The sequence below is a fragment of the Phyllostomus hastatus genome, unplaced genomic scaffold (genome assembly GCF_019186645.2).
Source record: "Phyllostomus hastatus isolate PE091 unplaced genomic scaffold, TTU_PhHast_1.1 phas_contig_150, whole genome shotgun sequence".
Lineage (NCBI taxonomy): Eukaryota > Metazoa > Chordata > Mammalia > Chiroptera > Phyllostomidae > Phyllostomus > Phyllostomus hastatus.
In genome coordinates this window covers 38,330,493-38,353,341 of record NW_025333611.1, presented here as the reverse complement: position 1 = coordinate 38,353,341, position 22,849 = coordinate 38,330,493, and the positions used below count along the sequence as shown (strand labels likewise).

Here is a 22,849-nt window from a genome sequence, read left to right as displayed (position 1 = left end):
ATGCTTCAGGAATTTAGGACTCACATCCACGGGCATGCAGTGCACTGTGAGATTATACAATTCTAATGTCTTTGAGGACTTTGAAGTTTTTTATTATTACTAAAAAACTGCTACTGACAAAACTTGAATCCTCTCTATTCAATCTCCCAGCCAGGGGTTGGCAGGTGGGTGAAGAGGTTCCCAGAACTTTTTTCTATGCAGATGCCACCAGATATATTATATTATTGCAGATAATAGTGTACATACACTGGTATTTCTTGCTTCATCTTGAAAGACGAGGAGTTGGGTAGCTAACACTTCCCTCCCCCTGCCTCCATTTTTGTAGTTATTTGTGGCTCTTGTACTTAAAAAATTTTTTATCCTTACCAAAGGAAAATTTTTTTCATTGCTTTTAAAGAGAGAGGAAGAGAGGGAGGGAGAGAGAGAAACATCAATTGGTTGCTCTCTCGTACATGCCCCAACCAGAGATCAAACCCACAACTTGGCTATGTACCCTGGCCAGGAATCAAACCCACAACCTTTCTGTCTACAGGACAATGCTCCAACCAACTAAGCCACATTGGCCAGGGCTATTGTACTTTTAAATATCTTTCTGAACCTGTGCTTACTCTTCTGTCAGCCTGTAACTTGCAATCCCTCCTAGTTGGATGCAGATATTGATCCCCTACTTCTACCTCTCCTCTCCTCTCCCACCCTCATCTCTGTCAGCTGAACTCTGACAATATCAAGGACGATGACATTCTCGTTCTCTTCTGCATGCAGAGTTGGCTTCCCCATTCTGTCTGTTGGTTCTGTGAGTTGATTGTTTTAGAATCAAGATCAAAATCATACCAAGCACAGCAAGGGAAATATAGTCAATAATATTGTAATAACTATGAATGGAGCCAGGTGGGGACTGAAAGTGTCAGGGGACCAACTTTGTAAAGTATATGATTGCCAGACTACTGTGCTGCACACCTGGAACTAACACAAAATAATATTGAATGTAAACTGTAATTGAAAAGAATTTTTTTTAAATCACAATCTACCATACTTTGGTTTGCTTCGTGTCTGGCAATGAGTTTCTTACACAGTTTTCCCCCTGTTGCAGCGAAGTGCCTTACTTTCTTCTTCTTGATGGAAGAAACAGACGTGTTTTCTTCATCGTATCATGAACATCACCCAGATTCTCAGTTATGCCATGACTTGGATCCGTTTCATTCCTCTTGTTGAGGACATTCTACCTGGGGCTCCCTGCCTTTCTGTTCTAATATGGAACAAACAGCTTTCCAGCCTGATTGCACAGCTCTTATCTTGGGGCCAATTTTCACCAGACCTATGGGTTAGTTCCACCATTTCTTATATGTTACATCTTTCTCTTTTTTCGGCAGGGGGGTAGATTGTTTTCATCCTTTTTTGATGGAATACATTATCAGGTAGCTTACTTAGAAAGCCTTTGAAAGGTAATCTTTCTGAGTTTATATCACTGAGTATAATAAATATGATTATTATACCTTATACAAGTTCTGTCCAGAAGGCATCGAATCATGTAACATGAAAAAGAGAGACATTTTTTGAAGAAGATACAAGATACAAGAAACATCGTACATAGGACAATGATGCCCCTGTCCCCTTCAGACAAGGAACATTGGGACCTCACACAGGTTTCCCAATCGCCATCAGCTGCCCTGTTGTGTTTTGCTGAATCTCGGCAGCCTGAAATCTCTTCCCTTTCAAAGGTGATTTTAGTTTTGAGAAAAGCCAGAAGTTTCAGGGCACCAAATCTGGGCTGTAGGGGGGCTGAGTCACCTGGGTGATTTGATGTTTCACCAAAAAACTCTGCATGAGCTGTGATTCATGAGCGGGCATGTTGTTGTGATAAAGCTGTTGCCCATAGCTGCAGCCTTGTGCCTCATCCAAATAGTTTTCATGGAGGAATAGTCAAGTTTAATGCAAAATTTGATGCAGATTTGTTGATCTCCTCACTCAGTCATTCTGAATGTGAAGGCCACACAGTACGCATGCTAACTCAATGGTGTCTACTGCCCTCACTGCCTAGTACAGTGAAGTCATCATTGTTCACACGTGTGCATTCCAGTCCACTCTCCTTGACTGCAATGACATAGATGCTGTGCAGACCGTCCTTGTTTTGTGAACAAGGCTGGACTTTCTCTGGACAGACCTAACGACACAGCTGTCATCAGTTCTAAATAATTTTCCCTTAGGATTTTAGAGGCATCCATCCATTATCTTCTAGCATTCAATATCCCCAAAGAAAGTCTGATGTCATTCTTTTGTAGGTGTCTGGAAACTTTTAGGATCTTCTGTTTCTTCTAGGTGTTCTGAAATTTCACAGCATTGGAGGTAGACATTAATCCCTTGCTCATGTATTCTGATTGACATTCAGTGAGTCCTTCAACTTAGAGATGATTCTTTCAATTCTGATAAATTTTAAGATTTCTTTGATAATGTCTTTCCCTGTGTTTCCTCCTTTGTTTGTGAACTCCAGGTTCTCCGATGGTGGACCACCTGACTTAATCCTGTCTCTTATTTTCCTCCCAACTTTATCGTTTTTAAACATTCCGGTCTGTGTTCTGAAAGATTTCTTTACCTTTATCTTTAAACCCTTTTTCTTATTTTTTTCTGACAATTATTGAATTTCTGAGATTGTTCCTGTTTCATAGCATATTCTTGTATTATGGCTTCAGCATCTATGTTCTCCAGTTTGTTGAGGATATAAATTAGAGAGCTAATTCCCCCTAGCTTTTCTGAATTATGTGTTTCTTCTGAGGATAGTTGTCATATTTATCTTTGTTGTCATATTTATCTTTGCCTTTCTCTTTTATCAGTCTGGTTTTCTTCTTGTGCCTGATCCTGCATATTTAAGAAGGGGAACCTGGGTTAATTTTCCTGACAATTGGTTCAGGTTTCCTGCACACAGAGATCTATGTATTCCCATTAGGATTCCTCCAGAAATAGATTAGTCAACCGGAGGCCCTATGTATGTGATAAAAAGGTTTCTTGATTGGCAGCTGAGTGCAAAGAAAGTCATTCTGATTCTTGAACCTTTGTATGTGAATTGTTTGTACTCTCTGAAAAATTGTAGGCTCTTTTCTTTCACCAGAGTTTTGAAATTTGGCAGTGATGTGCTTTGGATTGGTTCATTTCTACCCATTTTTCTGGGCCACTCATTGGATCTTTTAAATTTGGAAATGTTTTCTTCTGCTTTGGGAAATGCTCTCAAATTACAACTTTGATCATTTTCTTTCCTCCATTATTTTTTTCATTCTTTACTTCTGGAATGCCTCTATTCAGATTTTGGACCTCTTGGACTCCAGGATTTATACAGAATGGGGTAAAAGTAGGTTTGCCATGGTTTGTATGAAAAATGATACAATAATTAGAAAATAATAGTATGAGAATGAACTCTGTGTTTCCCATATTCACAGTGTAAGCCTACATTTGCCCCATCTTGTATAATCTCATTTTTTCTATTTTGTTTTTCTTGGTCATTTTGCTCTACTTCGTGGGAGATCTTACCAAGTTCATCTTCCAGCCCTACCATGGGGTTGTTCATTTCCACTATCACATTTTAAACTTGCAAGTCCTTCTTGTTCTTGCACTTGAAAAAAACAGCATTCCACTTTTGCTTCATTGAAGCTATGTCTTACCTCTCGAGTATGTAGGATTGTTTTTTCTTTTCCATTTCCTTGCTGGGTGTTTCTTCCAAATCCCCACCAGACCACTTTTTCTCATCTCCATCATGTCAGAGGCCTTCCTTGGATGTCTGGCAGTGGTTGGTTTGCACATTTGAGACTGAGGTACTAGGAGCTGGTCAGAAACTCTGTGAGCCTGGGGCTGTCTGGCTGGGTTGTTTCCTCGTGGAACCCACCACGTCAGCATCTTCAGGACATTCCTCTTGAGATGCTCACCTTTCCCAGATGAGGATATTCCAGTCCTCTGCCCGGAGGACTGAACCTGGCTGGCAGCACCCCGTGCCCCAGTGGGGCAAGAGATGAGGAGCTCAACATTGCTTATGTGATTCACTTAATCCCCTGCATTCAGCATGATAAATCTGCTTTCACCCTGCCCAGCATATCCCAGTACAGAGACTTTTGCTACCGAATTACAAAACAAACTTCCAGCTTACTGCAAGGGTAAAGGAGCAGATGATCAGTTTCATGGAGTAAGAAGACAAAATGGCTTCTTTTAAGAAAAGACTTTATTTATTTTTAGAGAGGGGGGAAGGGAGGGAGAAAGAAAGGGAGAGAAACATTGATGTAAAAAACATGGATCAGTTGCCTCTCATACATGCCCCAACGAGGGACTGAACCTGCAACCCAGGCCTGTGCCCTGACTGGGAATTGAACTGGTGGCTTTTCGCTTCAAGGGGCAGTGCCCAACCAACTGGGCCTCATGAGTCAGAGCAATGGCTTATGTCTTAACTTTAAGTTCTGGAGACTTCAGACATCCATGGGGTAGGGGAAACAGAACAGGGTTAACAGCCCTCCAGCTGTCATCACAGTGCCTGCTCTGGTCCACGTGTGTGGGTCTCTCCCTCTTCCCTTACCCCACATTGTCTGAGACAAATGCCAAACATCATTTCGTCCATGTTCACTGCGCACACAGCTCATAAAGATAGGGACATAATTAATTACCATAACATTGAGTATAAAACCTAACAGAAATGAATAATTCTCTAATATCGTCGAACCTCCAATGTTCGAATTTCCAATGACCTCATAAATGCTGCATGTTTTATTTTTAGGTTTGCGTGTTGCCATCAGAATACAAATAAAGTACACATTCCAGCAGGTCGCTGTGTCTTTTCCATCTCAATTCCTAGTTCCCCCATGTGTGCTTTCTAAATCAGAATGGATTAGATGAAGAGACTGCTATGAGTCCCGGGCGGGGGGCGGGGGCGGGGGGTTCTCACAGGGTGGGTCTTGCTGATTGCATCTCGGAAGTGTTGAGTAGCATTGTTCTGTCTTCTGCATGTTCTGTCCATTGGTTGTAGGATCTGTGTTTAATTGCTTCTTTACACTGTTCTCCCTTCAAGTTCACTGATGCTTCCCTCTGTCTACTCTGTTCTGCTGCTGAGCCCTTCCAGTAACGTTTTAATTTCAGTTACTGTACCTTTCAGTTCTAAACTTTCCATTTGGTTCTTTATCTCTTTGCTGAGATTCACTGACCCTAGGCTATCAGATCATCTAAATCACAGGCGGCAAACAGAAGGCCCGCGGGCCGAATCCGACCCTCCACCTTGTTTTATCCGGCCCAGCACCTTGCTTCTACCCAGTGGCAGCACCGAGCTCCCGCTTAACTGTTAAGAAGTAGTTACGTTTATACAGTCCTAAAGTTACACTTAGCCCTTTGAAGACAACCTTGAGGTTGATGTGACCCCCAGTGAAAATGACTTTGACACTCCTGATCTAAATGATATGTTTTAAAATGTGAATACGTGGCCCTGACCAGTGTGGCTCAGTCAGTCGACTGGGTGTCATTCTGCAAAGTGAAAGGTCAGCAGGTTGATTCCCAGATGGTGCATGTGTCTGGGTTGCAGGTTCGGTCCCTAATCAGAGCAGGTACCAGAGGCAACTGCTCGATGTTTCTCTCTTATGGCAATATTTCTCTTTCTTCCTGCTTTCCCCTCTCTAGAAACAAAATCTTTTAAAAACATGAACACATGGTAGTGTGGCAAAACGTGGTAGTCAGCCCCCAAGGTGGCTCCCAGTGATCCCCGTCTCCTCGTCTTCACACCGTCTGTCATTCTACCAATCTTAGCTTGTGTAAAGCAATGGCGCCCGGCAGGAGTGATGGTGCACCTCCTCTGAGACTGGCTCATAGAACACTGAAGCTTCTGTCGTGGGCGTGTTCTTTCTTCCATGCACACACACTCAGGCCACTTGCTCTGGGGGCAGTGGGCTGTCCTGTGGTCAGGAGGCCCAGGCAGTCTTCAGAGGTGTCCACGTGGTGGGAAACTGGTCTCCAGCCAACAGCCACGGAGACAGTGAAACCTGCACCTATGACACGAGCGTCTCCACAAGCATATCCTCCTCCAGTTAAGCCTCCAGATGAGTCTGAAGTGCCAGCAAAGTTTGAGAGACTCTGAACCAGAGCGACCAGCTCAGCTGGCTCCAGACTCTGGCTCACAGAAACTATGAATTTTCCTTTTAATCCTCATCTGAAGAAATGTTTTTTGATTTTAGAGAGACAGGAATGGGGATGGGAGAGAGAGAAACATTGACTGGTTGCCTCCTGTATTACCTCTGACCAGGGATCAAACCTGCAGCCTTTTGGTGTACAGAACAATGCTCCAACCACTTGAGCCACCCAGCCAGGCCAACATGGTAAGTTCTTCTAAAGCTGTTCAGTTTTCAGAAAATTTGCTATGTAGCAGATAACTGATACATCGGGATTTGTACCTGAGTTCCTGCTCAACCACTTTCTAAAAGATTCAGGACAAGATGGATAAGCTCGCTAGCACCAGCTTCTCCACTTGGAAATTGATGGCCATTCTTGCCTCACCTACTTTTCAGGGTGGTTCTGAGTCTCACAGAAGACAAAACATTACACAACTATTAATTCTTCAAGCCTAGTCCCCTATGTTACAGATGAGAAATAGGAAACCAACAGGAGTGAAAAGAACAGACTGATGAGGCATCGATGTGCGGAGGAGTCACACAGCTTTTCCTCTACAGCGCATGACAAATGCAGAATAAATGCAAGAGCGTCAGAGTTGCTCCACTTCAGCCCTCACATCGCAAAGCTGACACAGCCAGTCACTCCTTCCTTCACTGTGTTCTCTGCCAGTCCAGCCAACTCACTAGGTTCAAGTGCGGGCGCTCAGCCCGGTGCCGAACACCGTTTCTTTGCACAAACCACGGTCATTAGGCAAATAGCTCCTTTCTTTAAAAGCTTGCTAGGTAAGTTGATAACAGTATCTTTAAACTACAAATACTCTTTTGTTATGCAAGCTTAGTAAGAAAAATAGTTGACTGAGAGGAGAGAAAAGAGGATAACAGCATTTTGACCCAACGAGGGAGAACCATTTGGGCAACAGTGATTTATCTCAATGGAGTTCAAATTTTTTAATTAAAAATTTTTTTTCTCAAAGAAGTATTTTTGTAAACCACCGTACCATGTGCTTTCCCTCAACTTCAGTCTACTGGTAGGGGAGAAATTTGGTTTGTTTTTTTGTTTTGAAAGATTTATTTATTTTTAGAGAAAGGGGAAGGAAGGGAGAAAGAGAGGGAAAGAAACAATGTGTGCTTGCTTCTCACACGCCCCCTACTGGGGACCTGGCCTGCAACCCAGGCATGTGCCCTGACTGGGAATCGAACAGGTGGCAACCCTTTGGTTCACAGGCCTGCACTCAATCCACTGAGCCACACTAGCCAGGGCAGAAAGTACAGTTTTAAAATGTTGCAAAGAATCAGATAAATAAAAATGTGTATGTTGTCTCAGACTGCAAGGGAAAATACAAACATAAAATAGTTGTGCTGGAGTGGTAGGATCAGTTTTTTTGTCCATTCCTAGTTTCATTTTTAATTTTAAAAAATGTTTACAAATAGTATATAAAATAGTATTTACACACTATGTGGTGACATATTTTATATATAATTTATATTACATATTTGCATTATATTTTTAGTTTAAAGATTCAAATTTTATACAATGTCTGTTGTGACAGAATGGGATTGAATAGATTTTTTGGATTTACAAAATAACCAGTTATGGTTTAGCTTCTCACCCTTCATGCATGTCCACTACGATTCTTTAGCTGCAAGCAACAGAAACCCACTCTGACTAGACAGGAAGAGAACCTTGTGGAAGACCGTGGGAGAGAGTCCAGGACCCACGGTGGGCCTCCGGGCAGCAGGCAGCAGGCGGCCCCAAGAGCACCCACGCCACGGAGCCAAAGGCCCTGCACTGCGTAAGTGAGCTCGCACCGACCATTTCTGCTTCCTCTGTGTTTGTTCCCAGGGTCTAAGATGCAAAGTCCTGGCAGGATGAGTTTTTTTGTTTTGTTTTGTTTGTTTGTTTGCTTGGCCAAAGACATGCCAAGCTAGAATGTCCTGAGCTGATGAACTAAAGAGGGAGCTGAAAGGAATCTCCCTGGTCCCTTGCATTTCCACGAGGAAGAACAGAACACTCTGAGGATCCCACCCCACCAGTGAAGGCAGCCCTCAGCAGCAGGCAGAGAGCCACCCCACAGGGAGATGAGAACACTGACTGGCAGGCCCAGTGTCCACTGAGCTGCAGGACCGCTGTCACCACTGACCAGAAGTTGGTGAGAGCGGGAACTGTCTTCCATGGGTGGTGCAGAGGGACCGGCTGAAGGGAACTGAAGGGCCCTCTACCGACCTGGTCATGGACTTCTTCTCTCATTATGCCTTCATTAATGCTGACATCTCCTCCCTGGGGTGGGGAGCCTCCGCCAGTTTTGAACATGCAATGCGTGTAGAGGCATGTTTACTGACTGCACAGGCACAGGAACGTCCCCACCCATGCATGCGATGACGAAGCACACATTTATGTTTGTGCATGATCTCCCCGAGTAAAGACAAACCCAGCGCTCTGTTCCGGGCACGCTCGGCTCTGCGAGCAACTCCCAGCGTGTTCCTTGCTTGCTGGCGTGCAGTAAACCTCCTTCTCATAAAATCTTAGAGTCATCTTTGGCCAAAACTCCTGACTACGTGGACCCTGTTTGGGTCTGGTAACAATAGGCGTTGCATAAATATGAAAAGGGAAAGGGAGCTACATGTTTAAGCAATACTGGTGACACCAAATCGACAAGTCCAAGTCTGTCTAGATAGCTAACAGACCACCATTCTGCTCTGTTTTGAAGATCTTACTTTAAGATCCTTAAAGGTAACCATTAAACCACATATCCTCAGGAGAGGAATTCCACATGGCTTTCAGACACAAGTTGTTGAACCACATTTTTGACAGAAGCGAAAGTGTCGACAATTTTATTAACATTCAGTGTTAAAAGGGTACACCAGGATATAGAAGTGCTGCTTCTTAAAACAGTCACCCTTCAGGGTTCGTCCTTTGTTTAGGAGTTGTGGAGCTTTGGCATTTTTATGTGAAGTGCTTTATGAATCCCTGGTTTGGTCCGGGGATGGGGAATGACTCCTTCAGGGGAGAAGAGACAGTATCACACCTCCAGGCTCTCGACACATTGTTCCCGCACAACAGGCTCCCTAATGTCTTCTGTGGGTTAGAATTTGCTCTAAATTGCCTGGAGGCTCCCTGAGAGGAGAATTTGAAGGAGGATGGCATTGAAATATTTCTTGAGATGGATCTTAAATGCAGGGTGTGTGTGTGTGTGTGTGTGTGTGTGTGTGTGTGTGTGTGAGAGAGAGAGAGAGAGAGAGAGAGAGAGAGAGAGAGGGAGAGGGGGGAGAGGGAGAGGGAGAGAAGAGTGGGGGGGGGGGGGCGGGAGAGCATACCTATCCTAAAATCTAACACCTTGGTCACTGTTAAGTGGAGACTTCAGGGGCACTGAGTACATCCACCTTGCTGTGCAGCCACCACCGCGTCTTTCCGAACCGCAGACTCTACTCACTAAGCAAACCCCGTCCTCCCCACCCATTCAGCCCCTGGACACCAGCACTCTCCTTTCTGTGTCTAGGAGCTGGACTCCTCCAGGTCTCTCACGCAAGTGGAATCACACAGCAGTTGTCCTTTTGTGTCGCTTATTTTTAAATGCGGTTTTGACACAGAGGGTACTAGCTTTACTGCAAGGAAGGAGGCAACGGGTGCAGCTGTTACTTCTAGGTCACAAGTCTCCAACCTGGAGCCCTTAGCTGAGTCCCTGGATCTGAACCCTCTGCAGGGGACAAGTCTCCTCATCACAAGGTTTTCATAAGAGATTGAAATTCAAAAGTTGCTAATCACTGCTCTGGGTCTTCTCTGCTTTGAGAGCACCCTCGTGGTCCCAAACCAAGATGAGCTGCCTCTGGTCAGCAACGTTCACCACCCTGGTCAGATTGATTGTACGGCTCTGGATTTGCCGATGAATCAATTTTGACACCTCACAGAGTATCACTCAGTCTGTCCGCCCCCCGGGCACACGTTTCCCTGGCCACTTAAGAACTTCAAGCTGACCCTCCTTACCTAACAAAAACGCAAATCAAGACCACAATTAGATACCACTGCACACGCATTAGGATGGCTACAATAAAAATAAAAAGAAAATAACAAGTGTTGGTGAAGATGTTGAGAAATGGGAATGCTTGTGCACTGCTGGTGGGAATGTAAAATGGTGCATCCACTATGGGTACCAGTAGGTGGTTCATCAAAAATTAAAAATAGAATTACCACCCTGGCCGGTGTGGCTCAGTCATTTGGAGCTTCGTCCCTAGACCAGTGGGTCGTGGGTTCTATCCCCCATTGGTAATTTACGAGAAGGAACCAATCGATGTTTCTCACATAGATGTTTTTTTCTCTCTCTCTGTCTCTCTGCCCCCACCTGCCCCCATTCCTGTCTCTTTTTTAAAAAGCAACAACAAGAAAAAAATGTTGTCAGATGAGGATAAAAACAAAATAGAATGACCAAATGACCCAGCGATTCCCCCAAAGGTCCAGGTTCACACCCAAAGGCACTGAAAGCAGGAACTTGAACAGACACTTTTACCCCCACGCTCACAGCAAGTCTTCACAACAGCAAAGAGCAAAACCACCCACGTGTCCGCTGATGGATCCATGGCACAGAACGCGGTGCCTCTGCACACTAGAATGTTCTCTAGCCTCACAAAGGGAAGACGTGCTGACATGCACTACAACATGGTGAACCCTGAAGGCGTTATGCCGAGTGAAATAAGCCCATCACAAGAGGACACGTACTGTACGGTTCCACTTCAGTGACATGCTTAGCGTAGTCACAAGTACAGAGACAGGAAGGGAAATGGCGGTCACCAGGGCGTGGGGGAGGGGTGGGGGAGGAGTCAGCATTCAACAGACCCGGAGCTGTGGTTTGGGAGGATGGGAAAGTTCCCCCGTGGACAGTGGGGAGGGATGCACAGCGATGTAAGTGTACGTAACGCCACTAAAATATCCCCTTAAACAATGGTTAAAATACTAAATGGTATGTTATGCGTATTTTACCACAATAAAGTTTTACAAAAGGTCTGACGTTATCTGACCATTATTCCTGGCTTCCTGCAGAAAACTTAGAAGCCTTTTGCAAATCCAGCCCCAAACACCACAGCTGAGAAACAGGCAAAACGCAGTGAGTAGTGAAAATGGTTTTCAAAAGCTGGGTCTGCCTTAGTTGTCTGCATTTTTCAATAAAAATCCAGTTGAGCATCTTATCCCTTCCCATATTCCTGCCCTGCCCCCAGAAAAGTCAAGCAGGAAAGAAAGTAAACTGGGAAGCCAGAGGTGGTGGGACCAGCTGCTGTGGGAGTCAAGCAGTTTCCAGGAGCCCAAAAGCTGCTACGCAAAGGCGGCCAGTTCGCCATGCCAAATCCTCCCTGAAGGAGCACCGCTCCAAACCCCAACTTCGGCTCATCCGCCCCACAGCAAAGCCACCTGCCAGGTGACCACCTGCCTTCATAGGTGGCCTGCCAGGGGCGTGGACACTCCTGTATACTGCGGCAGCCTACCTCAGAAAAGTGGTTCTCAATAATGCTCTGAGCGGTCAGGGCAATCTGACGGTTCTCATGATACTGAAGAGCCTTGATTCTGTCAAGCCCGCCACGTTCCTCAATCGGGACACACAGGGATTCCATCTCGGGGAGCTCGGGGAGGGATTCCATCGTTGCCTGGGGGGTGGGGAGGAGGGAGAGAGTAGAGCTGGGCCAAAGCCCCAGGGTCTTCGCTCCAGGGCCAGAACTCTTGGTCCCCACATGGATGGAAACCTACATGGTCTTCCTCCCACTTTGGACATTTATGTCATATACACTTGGGTTTCTCTTCATTGCGAAAATACAGTATTTCTTCTGCTGAGTATGCGGCCATCCATCAATACATCGCTGCCGCTATTTGGTAGCTATCCCACCTCTACTGGTAGACGTTGTTTTAAGTAACAGTTCACAGAACATTCACACAGTGCCACGTCAGTGCAGATGTCCTGGCCCTGCACGCCGGGAGGCCTCGAAAGGCGAGGCTGGAGACCCTCAGGAACAAAAGCCACACTGTGGCCAATGACGAAGTTGCCCGAGACAAATGACTTGAGAAGATTTCATCCAATGCGGGTCACCAGATTTGTCATCGGAGCTACTCACTCACTCACATGGGTCTATGCACCATGGATGGGGCACACGCAAATGAGATGGGACTTAGAGATGTGTGCTGTGTCACTCACACAATCAGGGGAAACAAGTAGATAATTGTTAGGTACAGAAGGTCAGATGCACTAAACGACCAGAGGTATAAGTTACAGAAGACGTGCATGGGAGGCTGGAAAAGTGACCCCAGTTCTTAATGAGCAACACTGGGGGGCGGGGGGTCCGTCAGACAAGTGACCTTCCCAGGACAAGCAGCAGCGAGGACCAAGCTTTGAAGGAACCAGGGCTGTGCATTGTGAGGAGAGGGACTATTTCAGCTGAACAGCGTATCTGGGGAAGTGGAGGAAGATGGAAAAACCTTGCTGACATACCCGGGGGGCTCTGCTTGCCATTTTGTGAGCAGTGGCAGAGACCCTCCAGTGGGTGAAATTACAGACCTTTGGGCCACACGATTTTCCCAATGACAGTTTGCACTGTATGTCTGAGCCTCAGTCACCTCCGGCCCTGTGAGCTACTGGATTTGAGTGAGCAAAGCCAGAATCAGCCTGCGAGGGTCAGCCTCAGCAAGAAAGCTGGGCAGGGGTGGGGTGGGGGGCCGCAGGAGCCCTGGCCAAGGATTTTGGCCCCTAATAGCAAATGGCCCCAAAGCTGCTTCAAAGAACCTCAGCTCAACTCTGCTGCCCATTTGAAGTGTTTTCTGTCTCATGCTGAACTTCTAACCTTCCCTCCCAAGTACCTCTCTGTCTGAGACAGGGACTTTGCTGACCTGCCGGATGTGATTTGCCCAGACTCTCCCAAGAAAGAAGCCCAAGTGTTTAATCGAAGCGAAGCAGGTGAAGTTAAATTCCCATAAAAGCTCATGTTTGCTTTTATAGGCTGGTTACGTCCAACTTAGGCGGCTGGCCACCAAGCCTCTGCTCTCTGTGTGATGCACTCAAAGTCTCCGCATCTAGCTGGACTGTGTGTCCAACCTGTTCTCAACTCAGGTCAGTTCTTCCCGAGACAGTGACATGAAAAGGGTGCTTACAGTGAGTTTTCTAACGGAGCTCCCTGGTGTCACTTTGAAACTTTTCAAACAGCTGAGCTGTATTGACAAGGACCTGAACTGAGATGGCCCCGGGTGACCCCGGCCCCGGTGTTCGTGCCCCTGTGTTGGTGCGAGGGTTACCTAGGGCCGATCTGTGTAACCAGTAGGATGCTGTTGAAGTGACCTCCTTTATAGGCCATGAAAGACATGGGGCCTTCCACCTTGCTTTCTCAGATTCCGTGCCCCCGAGGCAGCCAGCTGCCGTGACGTGAGGACACTCAAGCTGCCATCTGGAGAGGTCCAGGCGGTGAGAAAAGCCTGGCAGGCACACGAGTGAGCTGTCCTGGAAGCCGATCCTCCAGCCTCCATCCAGCGGTCCGATGAGACTGAAACCCCCAACTGACATCGTGAGCCTCGTGAGGAACCCTGAGCCAGAAGCATCCCGCTAGGCTATTCCTAGATTCCCAACCCTGCACACTCTATGAGATGATGAATGTTTGTTTTAAGTCCCTAAGGGGTAATTTGTTATGCAGCAATATAGAACTGAGACGAACAGTCATATAAAAATATTGCCTTAACTTACCTTTCTATCAGAAATAAGACCTGTCTAGAGTTCTAATTCAAGGTTTTGCAGTCTATATTCCCAGCCATATAGTTGAAGAGAAAAGGAACTCTAGCCCTGGCTGGTGTGGTTCAGTGGACTGAGCACTGGCCTGCGAACCAAAGGGTCGCTGGGTCGATTCCCAGTCAGAGCACATGCCGGGGTTGCGGGCCAGAAGCAACCGATCGATGTTTCTTCCACACATCAGTATTTCTATCCTTCTCTTTCTCCCTTCCTTCCCCTCTCTCTAAAGATAAGTAAATAAAATCTTTACCAGAAAAAAAAGGAACTCTAGTCTGACCTCTTAACATACATCCCTACTAACTTCTCGCTGCTCCTCCCACTGTACCCTAGGCTTTAGCCATCAGAAACAGCCAACTGGGAGGCTCACTGACCGTGTTTCCCTCCTTCAGACCTTCACCTGGGTTCTCCATCTCACTCAGATAAGTCCAAGTCCTCACAGACTTATGTGATCTGCCCCTGGGGGCCTGGAGCTTGATCTCCCGCCACCTTCCATCCCTTCACTCTGCCCTGGCCACACCCACTGCTTGCTTTTCCTAGAATATTCTTCCCCAGACACCCACAAGGCTCACTTACCTCTCTGAGGCCTTTTCTCACATGCTGCTCCTCAGAGAAGTTTCTCCTGACTACTGCACATGAGAGACCACCTTCCCTTCCTGCCCCAAGCCATCGGTGACTACTTCTTGTCAGACACATTCACCCACAACGCCCTGGCTGACCTGTCCACTCCCCTCCCCGCTATGACATGAGCTCTGCAAGAGCATGGACTTTGCCCTGCCATATCCTAAGCGCCTAAGACAGTGCTGGGCACAAAGACCCTCATTTGAGGAAAGGAAGATAACGTCCCTCTTTGAAAGCCCTCTCATTACTGCCAGCCACAGGGTGTGTGCACTGAGGGCAGACATGAGGGAGTGGGGAGGGAACAGAATCCTACTTGAGTTTTAAGAGTGAAACAAAATGTCTCAAGTTCAGAGACTGCCATTTTAGAAGCCATCCTGTCCAGAACAGCTCACCTGGAGGAGTAAAAAGATGATGTCAAGGACATTGATGACAACGTTCATGTCTGGGATAATGAGCAGGTTCACCAGCAGCTCGAGGACTCCAGAGTGGATGAGCTGGATCATTTGGTCCAGGGTGCCCCCACTGATGAAGTTAGCCACCGCACAGACAGCATCCTTCTGGACTTGAAAGTGTCCCTGGAGGAAGAGAGCTGCTTACGTTCTTTACAGATCCTGAGGGACTTAAATATAGTGACACTAACTTGGGTCAGGTTCCAGGTTGGCTGGGGACGGCCAGGACTCTCTGTGCAATTGACACACAACACCTGTGGACCTGCCTCTAGTTCTTGAGCAGAGGACAGCATCTTTGAGAAGCCAAGAAGGAGGCTGGAAGACTCCTATGGAGCTTTAGAGGGAGGTTCTACATTCAAACTTATTTCATTAACTCAGAGTAGGGAAAAACAGAACCAACCTGAACCAGTCCAGGTAACTGATACAGATTGGGAGCTACACTCAGAATATGAGACTCTGATGGCCTGAGTGTACATTTCTGGTCTTTCTGCCCTAGTGAAACTTTGGACAAGAAGCTCCATAGCTACAAAGCTGAGCTCACAGACGTCACCTTGGGGACTGAGACAGACCTGTGGTTACAGAAGAAGGCCACTGAAATACCGCTCAACCCATTCCTTGCATTTATGAAAGCACCAGGCCCAGAGACATGGGACTGATTTACCATGCATTCTTCTATCCCTGGGCAGAAGGAGTTATTCCCATTTTGTGGCCAGGGAAAACCGACCTCAGTTCAAAACAAAAGTCAAAACCCAAACAACTTATGATTCCAAGCAAGGTATTGTTCAGAAGGCACAGTTTGAAATAAGATTCCTTCTTGATTCACAACTGGATGTTACTGATTAGAATACGTGCAGACGCACCAGGGAACTCAGGACGGGAGTGTGCGACAGACTGGAGGGTGCTCTGATTCGGGCTGCACACCTGGCCTCGCTTTCATCCCTCATGACAACCTGGGACCCCACCACCCAACCTCAGAGCAGAAACCGCTCAGCAGAAAACCAGAGCTCAAACATTACAGGTGACAGTGATAAATGCTGGTGACAGTGGTTGTTCCGGGGAGGGGAAGTGGGAATCAGGAGGGAAGAGGAAGCTTTACTGCATATCCACTCTTGCATTTAGACTTTCATGCATAGTGCCACTTTCATCGATGTGACTTTTAATACTGAAGAGCCCACCCTCTTCAGTGCATAAGATCAGCACAACCTGACATGTTTTCCCTCCTAAAACAAAACAAAACCTCCCTCCTCTTTCCACAAGTAGAGAGTAGATGGCACATTCTTTTCAGATTATTTACCAGCTTAAGATTTTTCTGGATATCTGGGCTATGGGGCTGACTTTTTATTGAGTAATGCTTGTTTAGTTTTTAGATTTCCCATGGATGGTCCAAAATGGGAGGCCACTTCTTTTTTTTTTTTTGGAACTAATATTTCATAGTTTTGTTGTGGCCTCAGTTAACTTGCTTCTGAGCCCATGTCTGCATTCCTGCAAGAGCCCAGCACTGAGCCTGTGAGAAAGTAGCCTTCTGTCGAGGAAACTGAATGTGCCACTTACATTTCTCAGGAGAGTCACCAGGGGAGGCAAGATGTTGCAAGCAATGAGCTGCTGGAGGTGTTTGGGTGGCCCGGTGGCTACATTGCCCAGGGCCCAGGCTGCTACCTTCTGGACTGAGGACTTGGGGTGCAGCAGGAGCTGGGGCAGTGCTCCCAGCATGCCCACATCAATGGCTGTCTGGGTCTGGCCATCCGTTCCCTTGACGATGTTGCCCACAGTGTAGAGAGAGGGGAGCTGGAAAACCAAGGCTCAAAGTGGAACCAAGTGTCACAAGTTTGGCACTGTGGAAGGTGGCAAGCACACCAAGACCTGTGCCCTCCCCAACATTGGTCCTGCTGTGCCGATGGCTCTCCGGAAGCCTGTGGATGTTGATGACATACTGACCCTTATTCATTCGGCACAGTGATGGCTGCTTACGAAGTTTGGAGCCACTGGGCAGCTTCCCAGCAGCAGTGGCTCTAGGGGAATAGAGGTGAAGGGACACCTTTGTCAGGAAAGGATGCTCTCCCTCTTCTATCTGTACATCAGGAATATGGTCAAAGTGACTGCGGTGTTTATAAAGTCTGTTCAGTCATATTTAGCACCGGAGCTGGTTTCTGTCGTTTACGTTATCGGAGCTGATGAGCTCCCGATGGCAACTGTGGGTACATTCACACCCCCTCTCAGTACCTCTGATGCTTTCCAGGCTGGGTCTACAGCTGGGCTCCAGACAGCCATCCTTGGAGGGCTGATTTTGGATTTATTTTGGTTTCTCTGCACTTTAGTGAGAGATAAGAGTTCTAGAATTTTCCTAGCCTATTATGCTGAGTGTCTGCTCCCCAAGTGAGAGGTGGAAGTATGCTGTGGGCCTATCACAGCCTTGCTCATCCCCAGGATAAGCGACTTCTTATTGATATTCTCTTCATTCCCTCCCTGCTCCCAGCACTATCCTTGAACCGACCTGGACATCTGAGGAATACTGCGCTAATCTCGGAGCACAGGACCCTCCCTGAGACTGCATAACACACAGGATTAGCCACAGACATCGAAAGGGGCACCCACATTTTAAATGACATTTTCAAGAAGTATATTATATAAGTGACATGTTTCATAACATAGCAAAGTATTGGGTTTTGGTTTGACTTACTTCTCACCTGCATCTGAAGTAGTCTTGGAGAACAAACGAGGGAAAGGATAAGAGGGCATTTTCTTTTATACTTGAGCATGGAACTCAAGTGTTACGTCAGCTTTACATTAATACACACATGCACACCCTGTATCAGCCAACTTGTTAACATCTGGGATTACAGGCAACTTTGATTTGGTGCTTTCTATAATTTCTAACGATCGGATGAAGAGAAAGCATGTTATTTAATACCCACAAGGATTTTAGATGAACACAATTCAAGTGTTTGGCTGAAGAGCAGTAGAGACCAGGGCAATGCAGACGGTGCACTTTGTTCCAGGTAAAGGACGAGAGCTGCGTGAGGGAGCCAGAGAGTGGGGGCAGAATGTAACTTGCTAAAGTCAATTCAACTCAAGACTCTAATCGGAAGTCTCACGCAGACAGAGGTAAGACCTGGGACATTTACCAAGATGTCAAACTCGGAGCTAGCCATGAGCTCCACCAGCCTGGGCAGCACCAGTATGTCAACCACTTGGCCGATGTGCCCGTCACAGACCTCGGTGAGGTAGGAGAGGGCCCTGCAGGTGTAGCAGAGCACCTCGCTGTCTCGGTGCCACAGGAGGCAGGAGAGGATGGACAATGTTGGCTTCACTGCCGTTTGGCAGGGTTGTAGGCCTTCCTTTTGGCACAGGTAGGACAGGGTCCTCGTGATGTGCTGCAAAAATGTGACCTGTCACAAGAGACTGCTTTCTAGTGTCAGGTGCAAATGGCAGTATGTCCTGCCATCTTTGATTGACATTACTGAGCAGGGTGAACAAAGAATTTGAGCTCCAAACAGGAATTTGTCCTAGGTAGTGATGTATCTCTGATAGGGACACAGAATGAGCTATATTTTTCCTATTCCGACACCAGATGGAGGTTTCCTGATATTCTCCAAAATGCCCTTACCTGCTCGACTCCACTGATGACCTCAATTCTTTTCTCACTGGCAAAACAGAGAGGAAGCAGGACTTCCTTGTTCTCCCACTGGTCTACAACCAACACATCAGAACCACACTTCTGATCTCCTCCGTTCAAGGATCAGTCTTCCAACCTTGACTCTGAAGTCCATCACTTTTCATCTTGAAAGATTCTGTCCTCGGGATCACCTCCCCCGCCTGCATCACTCCCGCCAGTATGGAAACACACTCTGTGACCTTCACCCCTCACCCTTCACCTCTCCAGCCATCGCCCCACTTCTGCTTTCCAGAGTCTGCCCTCGAGGAGGCAGCTGTACTCACTCTCTGCCTGGCAGCTTCCCGTCTGCGCTCTGCCCTCCTAGTCTGCTTTCCGACCCTGCCTCTTTGTAGCTAGTGATGAAATCGGCTCCTTCCAAGTCACTAAACCCCACAGCTGCTTTCTTTACTGTCCCTGGCAGTTGTATTCAGTCACCAATCGTTCCCACTTTGGCATCTGTGACACCGAACCTGGTTTTTCATTGCTGAATGGGCTGTTTCTTCTCGGTCTCCCCGGCAGGCTCTGCCCGACTCCTGAGTGTCAGAGCCCCTAGAACCTGGCCTTGGACTCTCCCCACACTCTGGGTCAGGGATGGGCCAAGTTCTCTGTAAAGGGATAGACAGTAAATGCTTTCAGCTCTGTGGGCCCACAGGGTCTCTGTTACACCTAGCCAGCGCTGCCCTTGTAACACACAGACAATTATGCATGTAAGGGAATGGGTGTGACTGTGTTCCAATAAAACTTTATTTACAAAAGCAAGCTGCTGACCCCTGCTTCATTGATCTTGCCCAGCTGGATGACGTGCATGTGCACAGGCACCTAGACTTGCATATCCACCCACCTGACGCTGCTGCCATGTCCTCTCACTCACCTCGAGTCAATATGTCCAACTAAGGACATATCTGACGCTTCCTCCCCTCCCTCTCCCCCATTTCCCTAGGAGGACAGTCATCTAAAGTGACCTAACCAGAACCTGGGCATCCATCCCGCTTCTTGCTGCCACTTCCATGTCTGGCACAGCAGCCTCCCAGGCCCATCGGCTTCCCCGTCTCCTTCTGCTGCAATCCTCCACCAAGCAGCCAGAAAGGGCCCTCTGAGAGATCAGACCACTTTACTTCCTGCCTGGAGGTCCTCCAAAGGCTTCCCTTTGCCACCAGGATGATGGCCAAGTGCCTTGTCCTACTTGCTGCATTCCACTGCTTTCTCCTCGCAAACTCCCTTGGCCATGGCAGCCCTTTTCTGGTTCAGCCATATCGGGTTTTCTCTCACCTCGAAGGCTGGGTGCATATTCCCTTGGCTCTTGGAGGCTATCTTCTCTTCCTTTTTATTTGACGCAAAGCCAGAAAGCAAATTTAATTTCTAATCCAGGGGGTCCTCTATTGTTGCCACATCGATCAACTATGACTCATCTTCAAACAGAAACCTTGTGACCTGGGACTGGGACGGGGGAGCCACTACTTCTGTCTGCACCCTCGAACAGTAGAGCCCAGCCGTCCGATGTTGCAGGATTGTAAACTGAAGAAAATCATAATGGACCTTTTCCAACGCTCTCGAAAGGAATCAGCACCACTGCTTGCTGAGGACAAGTGCAGAAGAATTTCTACCCAAAAAGACGTTCAGTCCTAGGCCTCGTTCATAATGGCAGCCCTAAGGGGCCAGGCAGCGACCACGTGACTTAGCATCGATTTGGAAATACGTCCTCAATTTTCCAACTTTGGGAACTTGTTACCAGCTAGGTTTTCTAATTCAAAGACGCTCCCTGGTACAGCTACTGGTGAGGGGGTGGAGGGGTCAAGTAAAAAGAGAAAAGGACTCATGGACCCACAGACAACAGTGTGGTCATTGTAATGGGAATGGGGTGTGAGGGGGTTAAATGGCGGTGGACAAAATACAATAAACAATAAATAAATAAACACAGACACTCACTGGCGTGGTTGATGAGATCAGGGCCAGCAGGCGTGGGATGGCATTGCTCGAGATGACAACGTCTCTGAATTCTGGGCCATCACCTACAAATAGACAAGAGCAGGACATCGAAAGAGGGGACAGAGAGGATCCTGGGATAGGTGACTAATGTTTAACAGTCTGTATAAAGCATGAGAGGCCACAACGCATTCCTGGGCTGGGCACCTAGAGAGCATAGTCCTGAGCTAGACCCTGAGTCTCCAGCATGTTGGTGGGTGGACGGGCCTGGTGTGAGAGCCGGCACCACACAGCAGTGGCTGCCCTCGGCAGAGCCTGCGGGCGCACACAGGGGCCAGCCAGCTGGGCCTGGGCAGGGCTCTCTCGGTGCTAACAGCGCTTACAGCACGGCTCTCAGGAAGACAGAGCAAACCGTCTTCCCAGGAGACCTCAGCCCAGGGCAGAAGCTTCCAGATACAACTCAGAACAGAGGCTGGGCGGTGGGCAGGTATTAGTCCTCAGCTGTCTGCGACTTTGGCTAGAACACCATATCTCTAGACCCTAGAAGTCTCAATGTACAATTCGTCAACCCTTGGGCAAGGTGTAAGTTATATCATACCACCCTGTTTTGCCTGGTCCTTACTGAACCAATCAAAATGAGAGACAAAGTCTCTATACTAGGTGCTTTACTTCTGCAAGCATTTCAAAAGCAGATATAGTTGACATTCTGTGTCTGCTAAGCCCAGTATCTGAAGTCCTTGGAGGTCTCATCCTACTATTTGTTTCTGCTGACTGGGTGGGGAAGGTTGTTGATTCTCTGAACTTGAAATTGCTACTGTTTGGCTGATCTTTGTCACGATGCTGAGGGGCCCAACAGAGCTTGCTTCCCCCAGAGAGCTCCGTATTTATACTCAGCCACGAATAGGCAGCTTCCAGCCCTGCGGCACGCAGTCCCCAGCTGCGCCGCCGTCCTGGACCACACTGAGGACACAGGCTCAAGTCCCAGCTCCAGCGGCCAATTTTAGGATTGTGTTTTCAGGGGAGACTCTTCCCCTAGGCTAAGGCATCAGTTTTGTGTATGTTCCCTTAGCAACTTTCTCTGGAGGTAGAATTTTTTATAAGGGTCTGTCAGAAGCCCCCACACTGTATGAGCCCAAAGCTTGTCCTTTGTTCCTGAAGCCACTAAGACCCGAGGGGACAGGACCTGGTATTGGCAGATGTCCCCAGGTAGCGTATAGCTTCAGGACACACTGTGTTATCTCTGGTTTCAGCTTCCATGTAGATAGGACCTCTGATCTTGACTCTGATTTTTGGAAATGCCTATTGTTGCTTTCCCCAGCATTTCTAGGCATTTATACTTAAAGTATCAAGGCCACAATACCACCCAAAGGACTCCCATAGCATGCCCCATGGCCGGCCCGCTATTTTCTTAGCCCCTGAGGGGAGGGTCTCACCTGCTATGTTACCAAGGGCCAACACAGCGTGTTTACACACATTCATATGGGGGGAAGACAGGAGCTCAACCAAGGCCTGGACGGCGCCCCCTTCCACGACGGCGTGAGTCTGCTCTGAAGACTCTGCCGAGATGCTGGTCAGAGCCCAGGCCGCCTCAAACTGCAAACAGGGGGCACGTGAGGACCTCAGGAATGCCACCAGCCTAGGAATGAGCCCCACTTTGACCATCAGCTTCACAGGAGGGTTCCTTTGCTCGGACAGTATTCTCCTGTGCAGCGAAGGAGGAAAAACAAAGAAATGGCATGTGAAGCCAGTACTAACTAAGAACCTCCTGGATGGATGTCCCTGGCGTTCTTCACTATCACCTGAGACAAACAGCTGGGTCAGAGCTACTTAGCAGCTGAGCATTTAGCCTGCAGCACTTCGCAGTGATGCAGCAATACTTCCCCTCCTGGTATTAGCTATCAGAGATTCCTGGAGAGGCCGATTTAAATTAAGCAATGCATCTCTGACAACCCTTGTGTATCCTAAGTGGCTCTCAAGGACAGTGTAGAGGAAATATTCAGTCTCACTTTCTGAGCGACTCGCCCGTCCTTATGTTGGGTGAGCATTCTGCCACTGCCAAGAAACCAAAGAGGCTATTGGAGCTCATTTCTGACTGTGAGCCTGTAAACAGCAGCAGCCCGTGTGGCGATACCTGGCAGCCTGGGCGGCCTGGAAACAGGATTCTGGATCTGAGGCATTCATGCCACTGATCATCTCCGGCAAGGTGAGGCTGACCTGCAAGGACACGTGCATTCGGGTCAGAGTCTCATTCGGGGACAGAAGACAACTCGCTGGTCTCAAGGTCTCACTGATCTCTGGGGTACCCCTCATGCTCTGGGGGAGAGTAATTCCTGTCAC

The 22,849-nt window shown here is 47.6% G+C and overlaps 1 protein-coding gene across 1 annotated transcript in view; it reads right to left on the bottom strand.

The window, feature by feature from the left end:
• Positions 1–9,790: 9,790 nt before the first annotated feature.
• LOC123813048 (importin subunit alpha-8-like) overlaps positions 9,791–22,849 on the bottom strand; it is a 58,779-nt gene continuing 45,720 nt past the window's right edge. Inside the window, exons 4-11 of the mRNA XM_045830081.1 lie at positions 22,644–22,726; positions 21,946–22,214; positions 20,516–20,598; positions 18,060–18,323; positions 16,489–16,722; positions 14,881–15,063; positions 11,595–11,753; positions 9,791–9,817 (exon numbers count right to left, since the gene is read on the bottom strand). Coding sequence (XP_045686037.1) covers positions 9,791–9,817; positions 11,595–11,753; positions 14,881–15,063; positions 16,489–16,722; positions 18,060–18,323; positions 20,516–20,598; positions 21,946–22,214; positions 22,644–22,726 — 1,302 coding nt within the window. The remainder of the gene's footprint in view (positions 9,818–11,594; positions 11,754–14,880; positions 15,064–16,488; positions 16,723–18,059; positions 18,324–20,515; positions 20,599–21,945; positions 22,215–22,643; positions 22,727–22,849) is intronic.